Genomic DNA, 21,119 nt, shown 5'->3' with positions numbered 1-21,119 from the left:
GAGGAGTTAAATTGCGTACCCTTTACGTGCCAAACGTCAGCGCGCTGCATGCGTATAACCCGCAGTGCCCTTCTCTCATGCCCTTAGATGGGGTGACGTATTTCCGCCAGAAAGCCGCACTTCCGGTCTTTTAGAGCAGTGACATTGAAGCGGGTGTACGGACGGAGAGCTTGAGGTGAGAGGCCGGTCCGCTCAGTGTGGGGGTCCTGGAGGGTGTCATGGCGGCCGGCGGGCTCATACTAATCTAGGAGTTCGGGTAGGGTAAGATGGGAAGCTGTAGGACGAGACGGCTGCGGCCATTCATACATGTATATCTATATATAGTACATCTGTCATGTGGTTATGTGTAGTTGTGTGTTATATGTTATATTTACCTCAGGCGGTGGCCTAGCACAGTGCAGAGTCCCCTCCAGTAGTGTGAGGGCTGTACCGCCTGCTCTGGGTCAGGAGATAGCGGACACTACATATACAGCATGCAGTATGACACCATGGTCCCTCAGTATGTGCCCCCTACTGGTGGCTCTGCAGCTACAACTCCTATCATGTACTCAGTCACACCGACATGATGGGAGTTGTAGTTTTATAATGGCGGCAGAGCCACCAGTAAGGGACAAACATAGCGGGTACAAATCTAAGGGACGTGCAGCCCTGCTTAATGGTGCGTTCACACCTACAGGATCTGCAGCTGATTTTCTGCAGCAGATTTCATTGAAATAACTGAACACAGCATCAAATCTGCTGCAGATCCTGTAGGTGTGAACGCACCCTAAAGGCACCAACCTGGGTGACAGCTGTGTGAGTATCTTAGGACATGGTGATGTGTGTGTGTGTGTATATATATATATATATATATATATATATATATATATATATATATATATATATATATATAATTAGTGCAGGACTAACTCTAAAGTCGTCAATATTTGTTCTTCTAGAATTCTTAGTAGTCAAGATGGGAGACGACATCCGGGCTAAGATCGAGAACTACAAAACTGCTCCATTTGACGCCAGATTCCCAAATCAGAACCAGACCAAGCATTGTGTCACAAACTACCTGGGTAAGAAACACCATGTCATTGGTAATGATATGTTATTAATCTGCAGCAGTGTTACATCCTGTATTATACTCCAGAGCTGCACTCACTATTCTGCTGGTGGGGTCACTGTGTACATGTATCACATTACTGATCCTGAGTTACATCCTGTATTATACTCCAGAGTAGTGATGTCACGATACCAGAATTTTGAGTTCGATACTGATACCAACTTTTTTTTTTTCAATGCTCGATACCAATTCGATACTTAAAAAATTATATTTAAGGAAAAAAAAAACATAAGAATAGAAATGACCCCCCCCCTCCCCCAGGTTCAGGTCAGTACGAACCAATTTATGTTCCCTAATTTTATTACTTTAAAAATAAAGTCCCCATTATTTAAAATAAATAAAAACTTGCCGAACTCTGACTCACTTTTTTTTATCTCTCCGCCTGTCTGGCTGGGGGGTGAGGGGCATTTTTTGCGCTGTGATCTGTAGTTTTTATTTAGTACCATCTTTTTATGGGGTACTGAATTGGGTGGTTTCTGCACTTGCTCAGTTTACTGTGCGTGATCAGGAAAGTGAGAGGTAGTATGGACAATAACACTTCAGCTGTCAGGGATGGGGATTGTAGTCATGTAACATACAACTGCTATCAGGTGGGAGGATGGGGGTTGTAGTCATGTAACACACAACTGCTATCGGGGAGGATGGGGGTTGTAGTCATGTAACACTTTAACAATCAGAGGGTGATGGGGGTTGTAGCCATATAAGACACCAGCCAGCAGGGGGGATGATGGGGGTTGTAGCCATATAACACACACCAGCCAGCAGGGGGGATGATGGGGGCTGTAGCCATATAACACACCAGCCAGCAGGGGGGATGATGGGGGCTGTAGCCATATAACACACCAGCCAGCAGGGGGGATGATGGGTGTTGTAGCCATATAACAGACACCAGCCAGCAGGGGGGATGATGGGGGCTGTAGCCATATAACACACACCAGCCAGCAGGGGGGATGATGGGGGTTGTAGCCATATAACACACACCAGCCAGCAGGGGGAATGATGGGGGTTGTAGCCATATAACACACACCAGCCAGCAGGGGGGATGATGGGGGCTGTAGCCATATAACAGACACCAGCCAGCAGGGGGGATGATGGGGGCTGTAGCCATATAACACACACCAGCCAGCAGGGGGGATGATGGGGGTTGTAGCCATATAACACACACCAGCCAGCAGGGGGGATGATGGGGGTTGTAGCCATATAACACACACCAGCCAGCAGGGGGGATGATGGGGGCTGTAGTTTTACTATTCCTGGTGTCAGGGCATGCTTACCGGTGACCTGGATTTGTCTGTGATCTGCAGGTTACAGCCCCCCTCCCAGTCAGAGTCAGGCCGACTGTAAACCCCCCACATTGTGTCTGCTCCGGAGTCTCCTGCCGGCCCCGGCCTCCCACCTCCTCACACTCCTGCCGCCCCCACCACCTCATAGTCCGGTGCGGATGTAGTGGCCGCATCTCCTGCCGACCCCTGCTCCAGCCTTCTCCTCTCCCGGACACCGCTCTCCCTCTCCAGCCCGTGACCCTGCTCTGCCAGCAGTCATTAGCAGCGGGGGTCTGCTACACACAGTAGCCGACCCCCGCTGTATATGGAGCGGGCTCAGGAGGGGGGTAATGCAGCTGTCAGCATCTATATAGTTACATAGCCGGCATCTAGCAATAGCTATGTGCCGGCTATTTGAATTTGGCGCCGACGGGGGAAGAGGGTGCGCGCTGAGGAGGTGACAGGTGGGAGCAGGGGGAGGCACACAGAGAACACGGCCGGCGCTCATATAGCTGCCGGACGTGTTCTCTGCGCTATACTTTATGTTAAACTGCATAATAGCGCAGTTTAACATAAAGTTTCGATACCAGGAAATCCTGGTATCAAACTGTTTTTCGGCCCGGAATATCGATAGTAGTATCGATATTTCGGTGCATCGTGCAACACTACTCCAGAGCTGCGTTCACTATTCTGCTGGTGGGGTCACTGTGTACATACATTACATTACTGATCCTGAGTTACATCCTGTATTATACCCCAGAGCTGCACTCACTATTCTGCTGGTGGGGTCACTGTGTACATACATTACATTACTGATCGTGAGTTACATCCTGTATTATACTCCAGAGCTGCACTCACTATTCTGCTGGTGGGGTCACTGTGTACATACATTACATTACTGATCCTTAGTTACATCCTGTATTATACTCCAGAGCTGCACTTACTATTCTGCTGGTGGGGTCACTGTGTTATATATTATATATCATGTTATATTTACACCGGGGTGTATACGGTCACCTGATGTGAGGATATCTGCTGTTCGCCGGCATCAGCCGAGTAGTTTGAGGTTTTGCTGACCGTTTCCATCAGTGACTAGAATAGTAGTTAGTGCGGTGTAATAATCCTGCGGTGATATAGAAGATTGGCTGTGTGGGGCTCAGAGGGTTTGTTGGTGAAGGGCGATGCCTGCTAGATCCAGTGATCTGTAACTAAAGGGGTTAATATCTGATAGCAGAGAAGGTGCCACCTGCTCCACTTTCTCTCAGTAGTATACCTTCCCCAGATAACCACCAAGTGCATGCTGGGATTTGTAGTTCACAAGTCAGTTGTAGTTTTTAGATTTCTCTGTATTTTACATGTAGCCCCCCCCCCCATACACACACACACACACACACACACACACACACACACACACACACACACACACACACACACTTCTCACAATGCCCCACGCACAGACGCTAATGTTTTCTGTAGTATCTTCTGCAGCACAGGACTGTGTAAAGGTTATTTATTAACATAGATGGAGCGTGCTGTATTCACACAATGGCTGCTGCTGCTATGCAACTAGTTCTGTCTGTTCCCTGCTGTGATGATTACAACTCTCAGCATGCTGTGCTTTCCTTCACTTGGATCATGTGACCTCATAGTGACCCCCCTAGATAATACTTGTGTTTCTGTGCTCCTATTGAGCTCACAATCTCCAGTTACTGATATGATTATATGGCTCCTGTGACACAGTTATAAGGTATATATGGACAGTTCAGCCTCCCTGACTCTATACTTAGTCTTTTATGTAGATAAATAGAGATGAGGATTACTGCATTGTCCTCCCGGCAGACAGAAATGGTCCTGACTCTAGCTGCCCATGTGATCATGCTCTGATGCATCATGGGACTGATAACAGATATGAAAGGAAGATGGTGCAGTTTACGATATGAAATTCAACATGGTGGCTGGTCACATGACCCAGGTGCAGTAATGAGGTGTATGGATGCAACAAAGCTGGGGTGAAATGGATGGCACAGCAGCAGTAGTAGTAGTGTTGTGAGGCACTGTGCACTGTCCATAGAAAATAACTTTATTTTATTACCTTGTAACTTTGGGCGCCCTGATTCCAATGGTGTTTTCACTTTCTTGTTGTGCCCCCTGAATACGATGACTTATTTAGCTGACTATCTGTGCTTCTCGTTGGGTAGAGACTTGATTCCAGAATGGGGTAGAATGCTGGACTGGGGGTGTCAGTCGTTTTACAGGACTGTGATTATATACCAGATATATAGAGTGGGTTTTATGTATTTTACTGTTGCAGAGAGTCCTAAAGTGTCCCTGTCGCTCTAACCTTTAAAATCTAAACCAGCAGGACATGTGATATAAAGTAAGTTTACAATCTACATTTTTTTTTTTTTATTCTTTATTTTGTTTCATGCTTTAGGCCCTGCGCGGCAGCTTCTTACAGTGCCACGGAGATAAAAACATTTTCCTGGCATGATATATATACATCATGGTGGGTGGGGGAGGCTTCCCCCTCCGTAAAATATGGGACATGAGAATAAGCCCCTATAACAAAGCTATATTAAGGGCCCTAATGTAAGGAGTGATGATCTGCCAGTTCAGGCTGGTTTGGTTGGATATCACTCCTCGCATTACTACGTGTAGTACAAATGAATGGCCGACAGCTGATGAGTGTGTAAAATAAAGATTATACTTTCACACTCCCCGGTGTCTCGGACAGTGGTGACAGGCCGCTCAGCCCACTTCAGAGATGGCTTTAGCTTCACAGCGGCAGCAGGACACCTGGAAGCGCGGAAAGGGAAGTAATAACTTTATCACTTTCTATATTAGCAATGGCTGCACCGATATCTCTAACAATTACCTGCACCCCCTTTCTGCTTGACCCACGAGCCATTTAATGGGCTCTATAAGCGAGCACTGACCTAGTAGGTTACTGCACTAATCACGCCGTGTAATACGGGTTTTACTTTTGTCCAGGTCCAGTCTCCTGATAGCAGCTATACTTACTTTATCCAGGTCCAGTTTCCTGAAGTCAGTAAGTATAGCTGTTGTATAGCAGTCTTCAGGAGACTGGACCTGGATACTATTACACGGTACGATGGGGGCCCGATAATAGTAAACGAGTGCTGATCTGCTAGATCGGCGCTTGTTTACTGGGCCTATTACACGGTCCAATAATTGTTTAACAAGGGCTGCATGGACATCGTTAACTATGTCCTTGTAGCCCTTGCTAAACTGGCATACGTTACCTATCCCTGGTCCAGGGCTCCTCTTGTTCTGTGCTTCTCCCCGGGTCCTGCACGCTGCAGCTTCAGAGCGGCCTGTCTTAACTGACAGGCCGCTCAGCCAATCACTGGCCGCGTCGGCTGAGCGGCCTCTTAGCCAAGACAGGCCGCTCTGAAGCTGCAGCGTGCAGGACCCGGGGAGAAGCACAGAACAAGAGGAGCCCTGGACCAGGGATAGGTAATGTACTTATTTTGCAAATTGTCAGCCGCCGGCCGTGCACTGCTATTACACGTGGCGGTGCTCGGTCGATGGCCAACAATTATCGGTCCGATGACAACTATCATCGGCTGATCGTTGTGTTTATTACACGGAACGATAATCGGCCGGATAGGGCCGATTCAGCCGATTATCGTTCCGTGTAATAGTACCCTAAGTATAGCTGTTATATAGCAGCCTTCAGGAGACTGGACCTGGATACAGTAAGTATAGCAGCCTTCAGGAGACTGGGCCTGGATACAGTAAGTATAGCTGGTATATAGCTGCCTTCAGGACACTGGACCTGGATACAGTAAGTATAGCTGTTATAGAGATGCCTTCAGGAGACTGGACCTGTATACAGTATGTATAGCTGTTATATAGCTGCCTTCAGGAGACTGGACCTGGATACAGTAAGTATAGCTGTTATATAGCTGCCTTCAGGAGACTGGGCCTGGATACAGTAAGTATAGCTGTTATATAGCAGCCTTCAGGAGACTGGGCCTGGATACAGTAAGTATAGCTGTTATATAGCTGCCTTCAGGAGACTGGGCCTGGATACAGAAAGTATAACTTTATTATAAAGCATATAAACTAAAAAAAAAAAGTAAATTGCAAGCTTACGTTATCACACATCTGCTGATTTAGGCTTTAAAAGTTATAACAGCTTAACACTTTAAATTTATTACAAGAAGATGTATTCTGATCGGCAGGCGGGGGGTCCGACCACTGGCTTGGGGACACCAAAATCGCAGCTGAATGGAATCATGGGCTGCACCACCATTCTATTCTTTCTCAGTGGAGCCACCGAAGAGAGGATATAACTAGAGATGAGCGAACCTGGAGCATGCGCGAGTCTATCTGAACCCGAACTTTCGGCATTTGATTAGCGGTGGCTGCTGAAGTTGGATAAAGCCCTAAGGCTATGTGGAAAACATGGATATAGTCATTGGCTGGATCCATGTTTTCCAGACAACCTTAGAGCTTTATCCAAGTTCAGCAGCCCCAGCTAATCAAATACCGAAAGTTCGTGTTCGGATCGACTCGAAACCGAACCTGGTTCGCTCATCTCTAGATATAACTTCTACAGGTGGGAATACCCCATCAATAATACACTGTATGCAGGGGTGTCTGTCTGATCTCCGTCAGGATTATCATCATGTAACTTTGCTGTTATAGCAGGATGTCTGCTATACGTTTCACCTGGTGCTGATGGTGCGGGCTTCACTCCTGGATGCATGCTGCTGTATATCTTGGTGTCCATGGTAACAGACCACATACTCTGTAGTCTGATGCCGCAGTCAGTCGCCCATCCATCTTTTGTCATCTCGGTCACATATTGACTATACACTTGTACAGAGTTGGAGATAAATGACGGAGCGTATGAGACTGAAGATTGACGCTACAGACGTTGTTTGCAGCTGTTACCATGGAGATTCAGTAGTGGCAGAATACATACTGTATGTGTGTACAGCAAGTCCTCGGCTCCCTCTAGTGGTCACTGTGCTTTAACTCCTTTGTTGCTGGTCTAGTCGATGCTCACTGTAATTTTGTGTTTGTTCTGTAGATTATCACCGATGCCAGAAATCTCTGATTGCTAAAGGGAAGGACCCCTATCCATGTGAATGGTACCGCCGTGTCTACAGCTCAATGTGCCCTAATTCATGGGTAAGTGATGCCAGATATTATACATCATCCCTTGCTGCATCCTCCTCAGAGGTCGTGCACCAGGGAAGCATTTGTTGTCCATTAGGGTTGGGCCTCATTCACACATGTATGTCAGGCTTTTTGCTTTTGACTCACAAATCTAGAGACTGAACTGAAGGTGTCCTGGTGATCTATGATGCTTTTATTAGACCCCATTCACATGTCCGTGTCAGGAAATCCTGATCTGAAGGCCTCAAATGTCATCAGGAAAGTATCCGGATTTATTGACAGTAATCCGTTTTTACCTTAAGGAAACCAATATGGTCTAGTATGCCAACATACATCACACAGCCTCTAGTGTACCTGGATGGCCACAGGCTGCAGAAGTACAACTCCCATCATGACCTGTTAGCAGGACATGGTGGGAGTTATAGTCCTTGGGGGGGCGGGGATGTTTTATCTCACCTGTCAGCAGGGTCCCGGGGGCCACAGAGGTTGGGGGTGGCGGCGGAACAGCGGCGGCAGCTGCTGGTGAGTCCTGGGCAGGCGGGCCGACTTCTGGCCAGGGTACTGGGGGCAACAGAGGTCGGAGGTGGCGGTGGGGTGATTGGGTAGCGGCAGCTGTTGTCCTGTGCAGGGCAGAGAAGAGTGGTGAGTTCCGGGTGGGGGAGCGGCGCGGTGGGGTGATCCGGCGGCAGACAGCTGATGTCCGGTCAGCTCGGGGGGGTGGGGGTGGGGGGAATCTGGAAGGGTGTCTGTGACTAATTAAAGCCTAAGGGTCCTATCAGGAAATCCGGATGGTTTTTCCGGACGTGTGAAGGGGGCTTTAGACTTGTGATCTGGCCAGGACTTGTGTCCATAATACGGATGCAAACATTGTTGTATGACATTGGTGTGGATCATTTCTTACAGGGATACTCCTATAGTGATTCTTATTCCTAAAGTGTTTCTTATCTGGCAGAGGTGTCTCCAGCCATACACATGTTATTACAGGACTGCCACACAGATGAATGGCTGTCCTTGCAGTACATGGATGTGTACTCCAGAGCAGAAGCCACTTATGTTGTTTGTAACACATCCCTCTTCAAAGGCTGAGACCCTCAATGATCCTGCTGAGCCCCCATAATGTTTTACTTCAGTGGAGCTGAAGCTGTAACCCCTCCTTGCTCCCCCTCCCATTCCCAATCCTGCCTGGGGCTCAGCTTCCATCTGACTGTCAAACAGGACTAGGGTTGTGAGGGGGAGCCTGAAGGTATCCTAGCGTTACAGGGCTGTGAGCGGGAGCAAGGGGGGGTATCCCAGCTTTCGGGATGTGAGGTCGAGCCAGGGGGGAGCCCAGCTTACAGAGATGTGAGGGGGAGCAAGGGAGGTAGCCCAGCTTACAGGGATGTGAGGGGGTGTGATGGAGGTAGCCCAGCTTATAGGGATGTGAGGGGGAGTGATGGAGGTAGCCCAGCTTATAGGGATGTGAGGGGCAGTGATGGAGGTAGCCCAGCTTATAGGGATGTGAGGGGCAGTGATGGAGGTAGCCCAGCTTATAGGGATGTGAGGGGCAGTGATGGAGGTAGCCCAGCTTATAGGGATGTGAGGGGGAGTGATGGAGGTAGCCCAGCTTATAGGGATGTGAGGGGGAGTGATGGAGGTAGCCCAGCTTATAGGGATGTGAGGGGCAGTGATGGAGGTAGCCCAGCTTATAGGGATGTGAGGGGGAGTGATGGAGGAAGCCCAGCTTATAGGGATGTGAGGGGGAGTGATGGAGGTAGCCCAGCTTATAGGGATGTGAGGGGCAGTGATGGAGGTAGCCCAGCTTATAGGGATGTGAGGGGGAGTGATGGAGGTAGCCCAGCTTATAGGGATGTGAGGGGCAGTGATGGAGGTAGCCCAGCTTATAGGGATGTGAGGGGGAGTGATGGAGGTAGCCCAGCTTATAGGGATGTGAGGGGGAGTGATGGAGGTAGCCCAGCTTATAGGGATGTGAGGGGGAGTGATGGAGGTAGCCCAGCTTATAGGGATGTGAGGGGGAGTGATGGAGGAAGCCCAGCTTATAGGGATGTGAGGGGGAGTGATGGAGGTAGCCCAGCTTATAGGGATGTGAGGGGCAGTGATGGAGGTAGCCCAGCTTATAGGGATGTGAGGGGGAGTGATGGAGGTAGCCCAGCTTATAGGGATGTGAGGGGGAGTGATGGAGGTAGCCCAGCTTATAGGGATGTGAGGGGGAGTGATGGAGGTAGCCCAGCTTATTGGCATGTGAGGGGGAGTGATGGAGGTAGCCCAGCTTATAGGGATGTGAGGGGGAGTGATGGAGGAAGCCCAGCTTATAGGGATGTGAGGGGGAGTGATGGAGGTAGCCCAGCTTATAGGGATGTGAGGGGGAGTGATGGAGGTAGCCCAGCTTATAGGGATGTGAGGGGGAGTGATGGAGGAAGCCCAGTTTATAGGGATGTGAGGGGGAGTGATGGAGGTAGCCCAGCTTATAGGGATGTGAGGGGGAGTGATGGAGGTAGCCCAGGGTACAGGGGAGGGAGGGAGGCACAGCTTACGGGGATGTGAGGTGGAGCCAGGGGAGAGCCCAGCTTACAGGGAGGTGAGGGGGGCCGAGGCGATAGTTCAGCTTACAGTAGTTTAAAGATCTGGTAATGCCCGTTTGGTACTCCTACATTATGGAATCAGATATATGAACAGTGTTGTCCTAAAAGCTATCTAACAGCTGTATGGACGGTGAATTGCCCTTTGATGTGATACTGTTCCTCCCCCCCCCCCCCCCCCCCCCCGGCGGCAGACAGCTGATGTCCGGTCAGCTCGGGGGGGTGGGGGTGGGGGGAATCTGGAAGGGTGTCTGTGACTAATTAAAGCCTAAGGGTCCTATCAGGAAATCCGGATGGTTTTTCCGGACGTGTGAAGGGGGCTTTAGACTTGTGATCTGGCCAGGACTTGTGTCCATAATACGGATGCAAACATTGTTGTATGACATTGGTGTGGATCATTTCTTACAGGGATACTCCTATAGTGATTCTTATTCCTAAAGTGTTTCTTATCTGGCAGAGGTGTCTCCAGCCATACACATGTTATTACAGGACTGCCACACAGATGAATGGCTGTCCTTGCAGTACATGGATGTGTACTCCAGAGCAGAAGCCACTTATGTTGTTTGTAACACATCCCTCTTCAAAGGCTGAGACCCTCAATGATCCTGCTGAGCCCCCATAATGTTTTACTTCAGTGGAGCTGAAGCTGTAACCCCTCCTTGCTCCCCCTCCCATTCCCAATCCTGCCTGGGGCTCAGCTTCCATCTGACTGTCAAACAGGACTAGGGTTGTGAGGGGGAGCCTGAAGGTATCCTAGCGTTACAGGGCTGTGAGCGGGAGCAAGGGGGGGTATCCCAGCTTTCGGGATGTGAGGTCGAGCCAGGGGGGAGCCCAGCTTACAGAGATGTGAGGGGGAGCAAGGGAGGTAGCCCAGCTTACAGGGATGTGAGGGGGTGTGATGGAGGTAGCCCAGCTTATAGGGATGTGAGGGGGAATGATGGAGGTAGCCCAGCTTATAGGGATGTGAGGGGCAGTGATGGAGGTAGCCCAGCTTATAGGGATGTGAGGGGCAGTGATGGAGGTAGCCCAGCTTATAGGGATGTGAGGGGCAGTGATGGAGGTAGCCCAGCTTATAGGGATGTGAGGGGGAGTGATGGAGGTAGCCCAGCTTATAGGGATGTGAGGGGGAGTGATGGAGGTAGCCCAGCTTATAGGGATGTGAGGGGGAGTGATGGAGGTAGCCCAGCTTATAGGGATGTGAGGGGGAGTGATGGAGGAAGCCCAGCTTATAGGGATGTGAGGGGGAGTGATGGAGGTAGCCCAGCTTATAGGGATGTGAGGGGCAGTGATGGAGGTAGCCCAGCTTATAGGGATGTGAGGGGGAGTGATGGAGGTAGCCCAGCTTATAGGGATGTGAGGGGCAGTGATGGAGGTAGCCCAGCTTATAGGGATGTGAGGGGGAGTGATGGAGGTAGCCCAGCTTATAGGGATGTGAGGGGGAGTGATGGAGGTAGCCCAGCTTATAGGGATGTGAGGGGGAGTGATGGAGGTAGCCCAGCTTATAGGGATGTGAGGGGGAGTGATGGAGGAAGCCCAGCTTATAGGGATGTGAGGGGGAGTGATGGAGGTAGCCCAGCTTATAGGGATGTGAGGGGCAGTGATGGAGGTAGCCCAGCTTATAGGGATGTGAGGGGGAGTGATGGAGGTAGCCCAGCTTATAGGGATGTGAGGGGGAGTGATGGAGGTAGCCCAGCTTATAGGGATGTGAGGGGGAGTGATGGAGGTAGCCCAGCTTATTGGCATGTGAGGGGGAGTGATGGAGGTAGCCCAGCTTATAGGGATGTGAGGGGGAGTGATGGAGGTAGCCCAGCTTATTGGCATGTGAGGGGGAGTGATGGAGGTAGCCCAGCTTATAGGGATGTGAGGGGGAGTGATGGAGGTAGCCCAGCTTATAGGGATGTGAGGGGGAGTGATGGAGGTAGCCCAGCTTATAGGGATGTGAGGGGGAGTGATGGAGGTAGCCCAGCTTATAGGGATGTGAGGGGGAGTGATGGAGGAAGCCCAGTTTATAGGGATGTGAGGGGGAGTGATGGAGGTAGCCCAGCTTATAGGGATGTGAGGGGGAGTGATGGAGGTAGCCCAGGGTACAGGGGAGGGAGGGAGGCACAGCTTACGGGGATGTGAGGTGGAGCCAGGGGAGAGCCCAGCTTACAGGGAGGTGAGGGGGGCCGAGGCGATAGTTCAGCTTACAGTAGTTTAAAGATCTGGTAATGCCCGTTTGGTACTCCTACATTATGGAATCAGATATATGAACAGTGTTGTCCTAAAAGCTATCTAACAGCTGTATGGACGGTGAATTGCCCTTTGATGTGATACTGTTCCTCCCCCCCCCCCCCCCCCCCCCCCCCCCCCCCCCCCCCCCCCCCCCCCCCCCCCTTACTCTATGTGCCGCAAACAGTAGATTATGTTGACATTCTGAGGGTCCGATTACACGGAGCGATAATCTGCCGAATTGGCTCATCGCTCCATGTAATGCAACGTGTAAGGCAACGATCAGCTGATGACAACGATCATTGTCTGGTTGTTTCTTTAGGTCCTGACCTAAAATAATTGGGCACACATTGCTATGTGTAATAGCGACGTACCGACGACTGCTGATGACTGTGTAAAAAAAAAAAGTACATACGGACACAGGCCGCTTAACCAATCCCTGTCCACGGCTGAGGGGCCTGTCACTTCAGAGAACATGCATGGATAGGAGGTGTATACATGATATGAGTTGGGGGAGGGAGGGGGGTATACATGGATACAAGTGTGTGTGTGTGTGTGTGGGGGAGCTATTTACGTGGATATTCTGTGTCCGGGGTCTCATCGCTTTCCTTCTGTCTTCTTGTAGGTGGAGAAGTGGGACGAGCAGAGAGAAGCAGGAACCTACCCCTGTAAAATATAAAGCGGTGTCTGAGTGATATGGACTCCTCTTGGTTCCATGTTCTGCGACGTATACACTTGAATCCGTAGCTGTCAGCTGGGAGTCGTCCTGGTGACTCTGTTGATCTGTGTTGCTCAGCCATGGGATGACAGCACCTCGTACATTTATTTCTATGTCAATAAAAGAAAAAAAACTTGGAAATCTGTGTGTGCTGCGTGGCCTGTCTTATTTCCTGTCTGTACTGTGAAGGTGGCGGGGTAGGGGAGGGTACGCTGTCTTGTTTCCTGTCTGTACGTTGGAGGTGGCGGGGTAGGGGATGGTACACTGTCTTATTTCCTGTCTGTACTGTGAAGGCGGCGGGATAGGGGAGGGTACGCTGTCTTTCCTGTCTGTACGTTGGAGGTGGCGGGGTAGGGGAGGGTACGCTGTCTTATTTCCTGTCTATACGTTGGAGGTGGCGGGGTAGGGGAGGGTACGCTGTCTTGTTTCCTGTCCCGTACATTGGAGTTGGCGGGGTACCAGAGGGCACGACCTTCTCAGTCCCATCACCATAGCACTAATACTCCTCCACATCACCCGCTTCCTCTCATCCTGACCGTATCTCCATCACATGTGAATAAGCACCAGGATTACACGGCAGATCTTATGTAATAAATATTTATTGGCTCTGCAGGACACAAACGTACAGGACACATACAGGAGACGGACGATTCGGGAGTAGTTGGCCAATGTTTCTCTATTCACAGTGCATGGACATAGGCTGGCATGGTGGGGGTAGATGGAGAAGGGCTGGCTGCCATGTGTGTACCTCTCTGCTGCCTCCGCAGTTCATACTGGGAACTGCAGCTAATCCTTTACATGGAGTGGTGCTCCCCAGCTATATGAAACTACAACTCCCATCATGCCCTGCTAGCTGGAGAGCCACAGGTAGGGGAACAATAGCATAAAGCTCTGGCAGACACTGCTGGAAGGTAACTTGTGCGCATTGTAACAGTGAAGGTTGTAGGTTTATATGTTTGTCACGGGTATATACTGTACAGTAGGCATATACTCTGGCTATTGGCATATGGCTGCGAGTCCCTGATCACCATAGAGCTCTGGGCTCTCGTATTCTTATGTAGACTGAACCCAAGGGACGTGGCGCTGTGCCGGGGACACCAAACAGACCAGTGATGGGGAATAACACTGAAGTATAAAAATATACATTTTATTCTGGGGGAGACTGATATTAAAGGGTTAACCTACTCTGATCACACGGACGCTGGGAATCAATATTATATATTAAAGGGGTTATCCAGGCTTAGAAAAACATGGCCGCTTTCTCCTAGAAATGACGCCGCTCCGTTTGGGTGTGGGGCTGCTATAGCTCCTTTCCATTGAAGTGAATGGTGCTGAGTTGCAATAGCACACACAACCTGGGGACAGGCATGGTGGGATGCTGTGTGGTAATCCTGTGCCCCCCTTTAAATGTTGTTAGTGCTGAGATATGATCACTTAAAGCAGACGTGTCAAACTCTGTCCCTAATTCCCATCATGTCCGAGCTGAAGCTTTGGCTGTCCAGGCATGATGGGACTTGTAGTTTTGCAACAGCTGGAGGGCCTGAGTTTGACATCCCTGACTTAAAGTAACAGGTGCAAGGCCTGAGGCTGCACTACTGACACCTGTCCTGGTTCTGTGGTGAGGATCAGATAGCTATATGTAGTAAGGAAACGCTGCACAGAGATGTCCTATAGTTCTGCCCTCCATAAGACTTTATGCTTCGTCACTTCCTTTAAACATTCTTATAGGATTCTACCCACAGGACTGAGAAGCTGCAGCTCTTTCTCTATTGGGAGGTGCAGGCGTTTGTGTATGGAAAATACAATGACTGAGCAGGTTTCCCTCCCCCTGGGCTGGTATATCCTGCGCTGGGCGGGTTACTGCAGTGTCCTGTTATGTAAGGGATACTCTAGTGTGGGATAAAGGATTTCAAATCAACTGGTGTCAGAAAGTTATATAGATTTGTATATTACTTCTATATAAAAGTCTCCAGTCTTCCAGTACTTATCAGCTGCTGTATGTCCTGCAGGAAGTGGTGCATTCTCTCCAGTCTGACCCAGTGCTCTCTGCTGCCACCTCTGTCCATGTCAGGAACTGTCCAGAGCAGGAGAGGACAGTTCCTGACATGGACAGAGGTGGCAGCAGAGAGCACTGGGTCAGGGTATGTGCACACTGAGCAATATTTGCTGAATTTCTAGCGGATTCCGCTCAAAATTCCGCCTGTAAAATATTGCCGGTCTACTTTCCCATAGCTTTTAGCAGGCTTTCCTTGCATTTGTGCACATGAATTATTAGTACAGAAATCCCATCACAGATCCGCTCGAAGAATGGACCTGTACATTTTTTGGGCCCGTTCACACTACGGAATCCGCACGCTTGCCCCTGTGCTCCCACTTGAAGATCTGCCCGTCCCATAGGCTCCATTCAATTCAGGCAGATTCCGCCATCAGCCCAAAAAAGAATTGACATGTCAATTCTTTGGGCGATCAGTAGAATCTGCCTAAACATAGAATGAAGCCTATGGGACGGGCACAGGGGCGAGCGCACTGAATCCAGTGGGGGTTAACCACGTGGATTATGTAGTGTGAACGGGCCCCCTTAGGGCGGATTCCGCTACAAGAATCCTATAGAAGTCAATGGGGCTTGAATTCCACTGAAATTCTGCCAGAGCTGAGTAGGGGTGGGGTCATACTGAGGAATTCTCGCTGATAATGTCCGCTGTCTGTCCGCGCGCCTTTCCGCTGGCTCCATAGACACCATTCTATGGGCCAGCGTATTCCGCTATCCGCCAAAAGAAGTGACATGTCACTTCTTCCGGCGGATAGCAGAATACGCCGGCCCATAGAATGTCTATGGAGCGGGCGGAAAGGCGTGCGGACAGACAGCGGAATTACTCAGTATGAGGAATTTCAAGCTGAAAACTTTCCTGTTCAATTCCTCGCCTATTCCTCAGTGAACATACCCTCAGACTAGAAAGAATACACCACTTCCTGCAGGACATACAGCAGCTGATAAGTACTGGAAGACTGGAGATGTTTAAATAGAAGTAATTTACAAATCTATATAACTTTCTGATACCAGTTGGTTTGAAAGCATTCTTTTTTCACTGGAGTACCCCTTTAAGATCTGCTTCAAGTACAGTCCATCCCTGCGGTGAAGGTTATAAACCTGTAACATGTCCGGCTTAGTTCTGGAAAACCCCTGACTTGGAGTGGAAATATGAAGGAACATACAGTGTGCAGCTGCAGTTTCCCCATATATACACTACATAGGGAGAGTAGTGCTGAGAGGAGATGCGGAACTGTTTGTGTTCTGTGAACCTGAACTCTCGCCCTTTGACTCCCAGGGAAAACATGGATACAGCCATAGATTTACGGAAATTAAAGGGGTTGTCCAGCGCTACAAAAACATGGCCACTTTTCCCCCTCTCTTGACTCCAGTTTGGGTGGGGTTTTGAAACTCAATTCCATTGAAGTAAATGGAGCTTAATTGCAAACTGCACCTGAACTGGAGACAACAGTAGGGGGAAAGTGGCCATGTTTTTGTAGTGCTGGATACCCACTTTAATAAAATCCCATCCATTTTCCTCCTATGTTTTAGCTCTTCACCCTTATTAATGTGTGTCCTCATAGTGACATCTTATACAGCAGGGTGGTCCTATGGGCCCCTCCAGGCACCAGGGTCACCTCTGCGCCCCCTATGGCCACATATGTAATATACACAATGTCTTGAACTGATCATGAATGGACGTCACTTGTGTCCGAGATCAGGATCCGCAGTCAGCACACATTATAACCTCTACCGATAAGCCCACAGTAGTCACTCAGCTTTTCTAGACTCCTGAACAGCAATATGGCTGCCACTGCAATCACCCCTGAAGTTGGATTAGCTTTTCAGGACTCCAGGAAAGCTGAGTGACCACCTAGTTAGAGCTGTAATAGTGAATACACAGACTGCCATCCAGCTTTCCCAGAATCAGATATACCAAGTGCCCCCATTCTATTCAGTCCCATCCATATAGCCGCCACCCAGCTTTTCCAGAATCAGATATACCTAGTGCCCCCATTCTATTCAGTGCCACCCAAATAGCCGCCACCCAGCTTTTCCAGAATCAGATATACCTAGTGCCCCCGTTTCATTCTGTACCATCCATATAGCCACCACCTTGCTTTCCCTGGCTCCTGAATGACAAATAGTCCAGTAAACTAGTCAGAGGGGATGAATGATTCTAGGTACAGTCAGATGAGTTATTTAGGATCCCAGGAAAGCTGGGTGATCTTTACAGTGGACGCTGTCATGGCTTCAGCATGTGTGGTCACCCAGCTTTTCCAGAAGCAGATACAATAAGGAATAGGGGTGATTATTAAGGGGGACCCCCTGTTCTCTGCTCCGCTGTCTTCTGGTCTCCGCACAGCAGGGTGGTCTCATCTCATGTCATCTCCCTTATATAAAAAGGAGTGATAGGCTCCTCCCTGATGTCACTGGGTCCTAGAGCCCTAACAGTGTCTTAGCCGACAAGATGGCCGCCTCGGCTGCACAGAAGGCGTGCAGTCTAAAGATATTATTTGGCGTATGCTGCAGATTGTATTATTATAACCGACCGTCGTCGTCCTCCGCGTTGGCAAAAATTCCACCGGTTTCACCTCCTGTTGGTCGTCACTCACAGGAGTCCGTCTTTACTTTACCCACATCCCCGTTGGAGATGATGGGAGCGCTCTCCACCTCTGAGCCTTCCTGCAGGTCACTTGTAACAGTCTGGTTGCCTTTGCTGTTGGTGGTGGTGAGCTGTAGCGCCTCGCCCTTCTCGGTCAGCTCCGCCAGCTCTTTGGCGCTGCAGGTCGGGGTCGGCGTTTCGTCCGTGTTATGGAAAGTGTCGTAGTCTACTTCATAGAAGCCTTCCTCCAGCGTGAGGACCGGCATGAAGCGGTGACCCCAGAGGACCTCGTTCTCCACGTACGAGCTGCGAGCCTGACACGTCATACCTGCAGCAACAAGGAGAAAAATATATATAAAAATTTATATAATCGATCTGATCGTGTTAAGTTGCCAAGGCCCCGCCCCCTTTATAAACTCTTAAAAGTGGAGCCTGTTACAAGATGGAGCCTATTAAACTTCTATAGCAGGAACGGGATTCCCCCTCCCTGTTCTAGGGGCTTTGGCATAGTATACAGCAACTATTACTGAAACCCATAAAAGGGGCGGGCCTGTGACTACCTTACACTAACTTTACTTCTAAACATATATGTTTCACTTGAGAGCCACAGCTTGTACAACACTGATTCAGATTTAGCTCAATTAAACATTTTGCAGTTCCCACTTTGAACACCAGGTGTCAGTGTTGTACAAGGAATCTATATTCTATGTGCACTTCCTAGAAAATACACCAGGTGTCACTGTCCTCCTTCTGTATAAGCCATTTCACATGTCTGGCTCCATAGGTAGTTATATGAACAGTTCAATACCATGGACTATTATACACATGTGCCTCCCCTTCTCCTTTATGACTCTTAGTTTTGGAGATGGGGATAAGGCAAGGATATGCGTAGTCCACCTATGATGCACAAAGCCCTAGTACCAGTCACAACGCCCCCATTAAATAATGGGTTATTCAGTATTAGCTGATTTCTTCCAGAAACAGTGCTACTCGTGTTCTCAGTTTGTGTCTGGTATTGCAGCTCAGTTCCATTGAAGTGACTAGAGCTAAGATGAAGTACCAAACATAACCTGAGGACTGGGGTGGCGCTGTTTTGACAGAAAGCAGCCATGTTTTTTCAGTCCTGGATGACCCCTCTATCAGAGCCTCTCTAATAAGATATACCAGTAATTATGGCCTTTAGTTCCTAACTCAATAGAGGAGAGAACTGGCCTGTGTGTATACGGGGAATGAAAGAACGGCCAGAGGAGAAGATGAGACACCAGAGCAATAAAGAAGAAAGAAAAGAATGTGGGTTATTAAGAGCAATTATAAGGTAATGGCTGTTCAGTGATCAGAGATCAGCGGCTCCCCGGATCCCTCAGTAACATTCCCTCCATATCACTGATGCTGGGCCCTGATGAAGCCGCTGACCTCACTGCCTGCAATAACTGCTGGAGGAAATGAGATGAGAGCGCCGAGTACAGAGGAAGCCTCCTTAGTGTCCTCCACATAGGAACCAATGAGTGGTGGGTCTGGATGAAGCCGCATCACTGGGGGGGGGGGGCACTCATCCTAGCAGCACAGAGTACACCACACATCGCCAACCATTCAGTATACTGTATACAGATGAGGGAAACAGAAAGACCATATATACTACATAGGGACACAGAGGGGACCTATATACTATATGGGGACACACAGGGGGCCTAACACTATATGGGGGCATAAAGGGGAACTAACTACTAAATGTGAGCAAAGAGTGGGGCTAACTACTATACAGGGGCCTAGTATATGGGGGCACAAAGTGGGCACTATTACTGGGTGGGGCAAAAAAGATGGGGAGTGTCTATAGAGGTGAAGTGTTGCTGGATTGAGGAGCCTGCAGTGTTAATCTAGAAGATTCTGTGGAGGTGATACGTTGCTGGTAGTCTTTGTATCAGGCTAGATAGAGAAAAAAAAAGTGAAGAACTCCAAGCAGAGAAACTATCAACAGTAATACGCCCCCTGTGAGTAACTGGATGTAATTGTGCTGAAATCACTTATATTGGGAAGGATCATGCTAACACAATTAGGTTATGGGGGTCCCAAACACATTTTTTGCACAGGGGCCCTCTCCCGTCTGTGTCCACCCCTGTCCATAGGGATCACCATGAATATTCTGCATCAAAAATTCAAATATTAAAGGGAACTTGTCAAAGTAATATTTAATCCCACAGGGTGGGGCTCTGGTTGGGTACTGCAGGTCTTACCTGTAGCTTCCACCATCCCTTCCAGAATGACCACAATCTCAAACTCTTCCTTCCCCAGCTGATCCTTGGAAATCTCATAGAATGGACTTTGCTCGTTGAACTCGTGACAGATAATAAGAGGAGAAACCAGGAAGAGACGGTCGTCTCCAGTGTCGAATCCCACATTGAGGTCCGTCTGGTTGAGGGGTATAAACTCTCCCTCTTTAGTCTGTTTGGACTTGATCAGCTTGGCTCTGATAGACGCCTCCACAATGTGTGAGTTCCTCAGGTCTCCCACCCTAAACATCAAACATAGCTTCCCGTCCCTCACAGAGATGACCGCCTGGTTGGAGAACATGAGGGTCTCTGCCCGCTTCTTTGGCTGGGAGATCTTTACAAACATGCAGCCCACCATGAAGGCATTGACTATGGAGCCGAGGATGGCTTGGACCAGCAGAAGAACGATCCCCTCGGGACACTTGTCCGTTATCACTCTGTATCCGTAACCTATGGTGGTTTCTGTCTCTATGGAGAAAAGAAAGGCAGATACGAAACCGTTCAACTTATCAACGCATGGCGTCCACGATGCGTCCTCGATGTGGTCCAGGTCTCCACGGATGTAGGCGATCAGCCACCAGATAAACCCAAAGAAAATCCATGTGATGGTGTAGACCATGGTAAAGACTAGAAGATTAAACCTCCACTTGAGGTCCACCAAGGTGGTGAATATGTCGGTCAGGTAGCGGTAGGTTTCCCGGACGTTTCCATGGTGGACGTTACATTTGCCGTCCTTCTCCACGTACCTCTGCCTCCGTCTCTTCTCTGGTTCTGCCATCACTATGGTGCGGTTGGTTGGCACCACCGGATTCTGCGCCTGTTTGGGCAACTTAATGCCCCGGCTTTCAATGTCCTGGTCCATAAACTTGCAGGAGTTCATCTTGCCTGTGGGATTCATGGAGCTCGATTACTCCCAACCTGGGAAGACACAAGCGTCTTATGGTTACATCAACTTTAAGACGGGAGATTCCATTACAATCACAAGACATTGACCCGAAATCCAATTATACAACGACCTTCACTGAGGTCGGAACGTCTTTGGAACGTGAGGTGGAAGATAATTCAGCTCATCCACCATTGTACATTGTGTAGAAGACTCAGGGTCCTATTCCACAGAGCGATTTTTAACGAATAACGACTAAGGGCCCTATAACATGGGACGATTATCGTGCGAAAAATCGTTAAATCGTTC

At 49.3% G+C, this 21,119-nt stretch overlaps 2 protein-coding genes across 2 annotated transcripts; one reads left to right on the top strand and one right to left on the bottom strand.

Moving 5' to 3' along the window:
- The first annotated feature begins 70 nt into the window (after nt 1-70).
- LOC138769945 (cytochrome c oxidase subunit 6B1-like) lies at nt 71-13,171 on the top strand. Its single transcript, XM_069948717.1, has 4 exons — nt 71-175; nt 939-1,061; nt 7,433-7,533; nt 12,934-13,171. The coding sequence occupies exons 2-4, from the start codon at nt 956-958 to the stop codon at nt 12,985-12,987; spliced, it is 261 nt and encodes an 86-aa protein (XP_069804818.1). The 5' UTR covers nt 71-175; nt 939-955; the 3' UTR covers nt 12,988-13,171.
- A 4,491-nt stretch (nt 13,172-17,662) lies between these two features.
- On the bottom strand, nt 17,663-20,807 carry LOC138768829 (G protein-activated inward rectifier potassium channel 2-like). The gene is made up of 2 exons (XM_069946787.1): nt 19,892-20,807; nt 17,663-17,988 (listed from the first exon to the last, which is right to left on the bottom strand). The coding sequence occupies exons 1-2, from the start codon at nt 20,805-20,807 to the stop codon at nt 17,663-17,665; spliced, it is 1,242 nt and encodes a 413-aa protein (XP_069802888.1).
- Nucleotides 20,808-21,119: the final 312 nt, after the last annotated feature.

The sequence above is a fragment of the Dendropsophus ebraccatus genome, chromosome 12 (genome assembly GCF_027789765.1).
Source record: "Dendropsophus ebraccatus isolate aDenEbr1 chromosome 12, aDenEbr1.pat, whole genome shotgun sequence".
NCBI classification, from domain to species: Eukaryota; Metazoa; Chordata; class Amphibia; order Anura; family Hylidae; genus Dendropsophus; species Dendropsophus ebraccatus.
Note: the sequence above shows the minus strand (reverse complement) of the source record. Positions and strands in the feature narration are given on the sequence as shown.